This window comes from Pteropus vampyrus, unplaced genomic scaffold, assembly GCF_000151845.1.
Source record: "Pteropus vampyrus isolate Shadow unplaced genomic scaffold, Pvam_2.0 Scaffold1954, whole genome shotgun sequence".
Lineage (NCBI taxonomy): Eukaryota > Metazoa > Chordata > Mammalia > Chiroptera > Pteropodidae > Pteropus > Pteropus vampyrus.
In genome coordinates, this window is record NW_011890735.1 from 7995 (window position 1) to 10072 (window position 2078).

At 54.9% G+C, this 2078-nt stretch overlaps 1 protein-coding gene across 1 annotated transcript; it reads right to left on the minus strand.

The window, feature by feature from the left end:
* Positions 1 to 65: 65 nt before the first annotated feature.
* Positions 66 to 2054, minus strand: LOC111734580 (adenylate cyclase type 10-like). The gene is made up of 2 exons (XM_023526661.1): positions 1600 to 2054; positions 66 to 572 (listed from the first exon to the last, which is right to left on the minus strand). The coding sequence occupies exons 1-2, from the start codon at positions 1693 to 1695 to the stop codon at positions 66 to 68; spliced, it is 603 nt and encodes a 200-aa protein (XP_023382429.1). The 5' UTR covers positions 1696 to 2054.
* Between the last annotated feature and the right edge of the window lie 24 nt (positions 2055 to 2078).

The window sequence follows — 2078 nt, forward strand, 5'->3', positions numbered from 1 at the left end:
CGCTGCCCCAACGAGGGCGACACGTGACTTTGCACATAAACACAGAGGAGTGGACATTCGTCCACTTACTCGACCGATCTCGAGTAGAAGGCGCTGTGCTCGGTCCTCAGGGTGGCTTTTGCCTCCGGGGGCGGAGGCAACACCAACTGTAAAGTGGCAAGGGCCACAGGACGGGGGCGGCGACCTTGCTGAGGGGTTGGGAGGAAGGGAAGACCCCATGAGAATGCAGAAGGAGGAGGTGGCCCTAGCTGAACTCGGGGCGTGTCCCTTCTCTCCGTCCGATTCCAGAACGGTCCATGGTGGCCTTCCACACCCGGGAAAACCCACCGGGGCTCCCTGAGAAGGCGGGCGCCCCACCCCGGGTCGCCGGCGATGGTGCCCACCTTGCTCATGTTCAGCCAGCATTTCTCCAGCATGTTCCCCTGCGTCTCGGAGAAGCTCAGCGCGGTGTTCAGGAAGAGGCTGCAGTTCTGCCCGTCGCCCATGAGGATGCAGATGTAGGCCATCAGGTGGTAGAGCCGCGGGTAGAACACGACGCCGGTGGTGTTTTGAGTCACCAGGCTCTCCAAGTTCTGGAGGGAAAACAGCACATCGGTGTCAGAAAGGGCCCCTCGACTGCAGTTTTTCCTTCACAGACGATTTGGGGACAATTCAAGGATACAGCAAGAAAGCGAAAAGTGTATTCCAGAGACAGACATGGGAAGGAGCAGAGATAAGATGACAAGTATCAGGTGGCCCACCCAGACCACTGTAAAAAGAAAAAAAAATTACATTTTCTTTTGCTTACCAAAGCAGTATAAGTTCATTGTTCAAAATTCAGGGGAGAAAAAATGAAAATAACAAAAGCCTAAGAATCGCCCATAACCTGAGCACCCAGAAAGAAATATCGTTAACATTTGAGTTCGTGCTTCCTTCCTTTTTGATTTCTCTGCCCGCCACCCCCGCTCTGGCCCACGCACGCACGCACACTCACTCATCCCCGCCACAGCTGCCGTCACAGTGATCACGCGGTAGGCTAACATTTCTTTTCTCATTTACCATCAGGTTATGAACATTTTCGATGACATGATTCCTTTACATCAGACTCACAAATTTAAGTGCTGGCAGGAGCCGGGCACGTAACGTGAATAAGCAGGCTGCGTGTAGCTGAGAAGCATGGGGATCGCGTCACAGTGCAGAAAGCGTGCCCTGGGTGTCGCCCCGTGTCAGTTCCAGCCCAAAGCTGCCCTTTGGAATGAGGGCCTCGTGTTGTCAGCTACTCTAGTTTTTCAAAGTGTCAGAAATTCAAGCTTTTTTATACGAAACATCCCAGTGTTTCAATGTACCGTTTCTGACTTGAGCAATCTTCTTTCTGAAGGGCGTATAGTTTTTATTTTCTCCTCGTGTTTTAATAGTGTAAACCTGAAATCGACATCTCTACAGATACATTTTGGCCATCCGATTACTTCCCTGGGACACTTCCCAGGAGGAGAACCACGGGGACAGGGGGCGCGCACGCCGGAAAGACATTTACGCGTCTTGCCAGCGTGCTCTGGAAAGTGTCCGACAGGGCCGCGGGCAGGAAGGCGGCGGGGAGACGGAGACCCCCGGCGGCCTCACCTTGAATATCTCGACCCCGCTGTCCTGCGCGTTCTCCGACAGCTCCTCGATCTGGTTTTGGAGGTAGAGCACCTGCCCCTCCAGGTACCTGCACATTCCCAGCAGGTAAAGCGTCGTCGGCGTCCGTCTCAGCACTAGAGTTTTCGCCTTACTGGAAAATGTCAAAAAGTTGCCCCACTCCTGGAGTCTGGCATACCTGACCGCAGGAGAACAGGAAGAGTCAGTGCGCCCTCGGAGGGGACGCTGTCCCTCGCCGACCTCTCGGGAGGCCTGCCGCCCGCCCACCCGGAGGAGACGTGCAGCCCGGGAAGGAAAGGGTGTTCTGAGGGTTCGAGAGGAAGAGCGCCCTTGGGAGCACTCGGGCCGTGTTAGCCACTCTTTCCTTAATTCCTGGGACTCGACAAAGTGAAGCAGATCAGACACTTGGAGCTATAAATTCTAGGGCTTGGAGAAGCTGCCCTCGTTCCGGGAAGGGTGGC

What these genes read in the sequence shown, in the direction of transcription:
- LOC111734580 (XM_023526661.1), bottom strand. Translation starts at nt 1,695, where the DNA reads ATGTGCAGGTACCTGGAGGGGCAGGTGCTCTACCTCCAAAACCAGATC. An exon ending in GCGGGGTCGAGATATTCAAG is followed by an intron (nt 573 to 1,599) that starts GTGAGGCCGCCG and finishes TTTTCCCTCCAG; the next exon opens with AACTTGGAGAGCCTGGTGAC.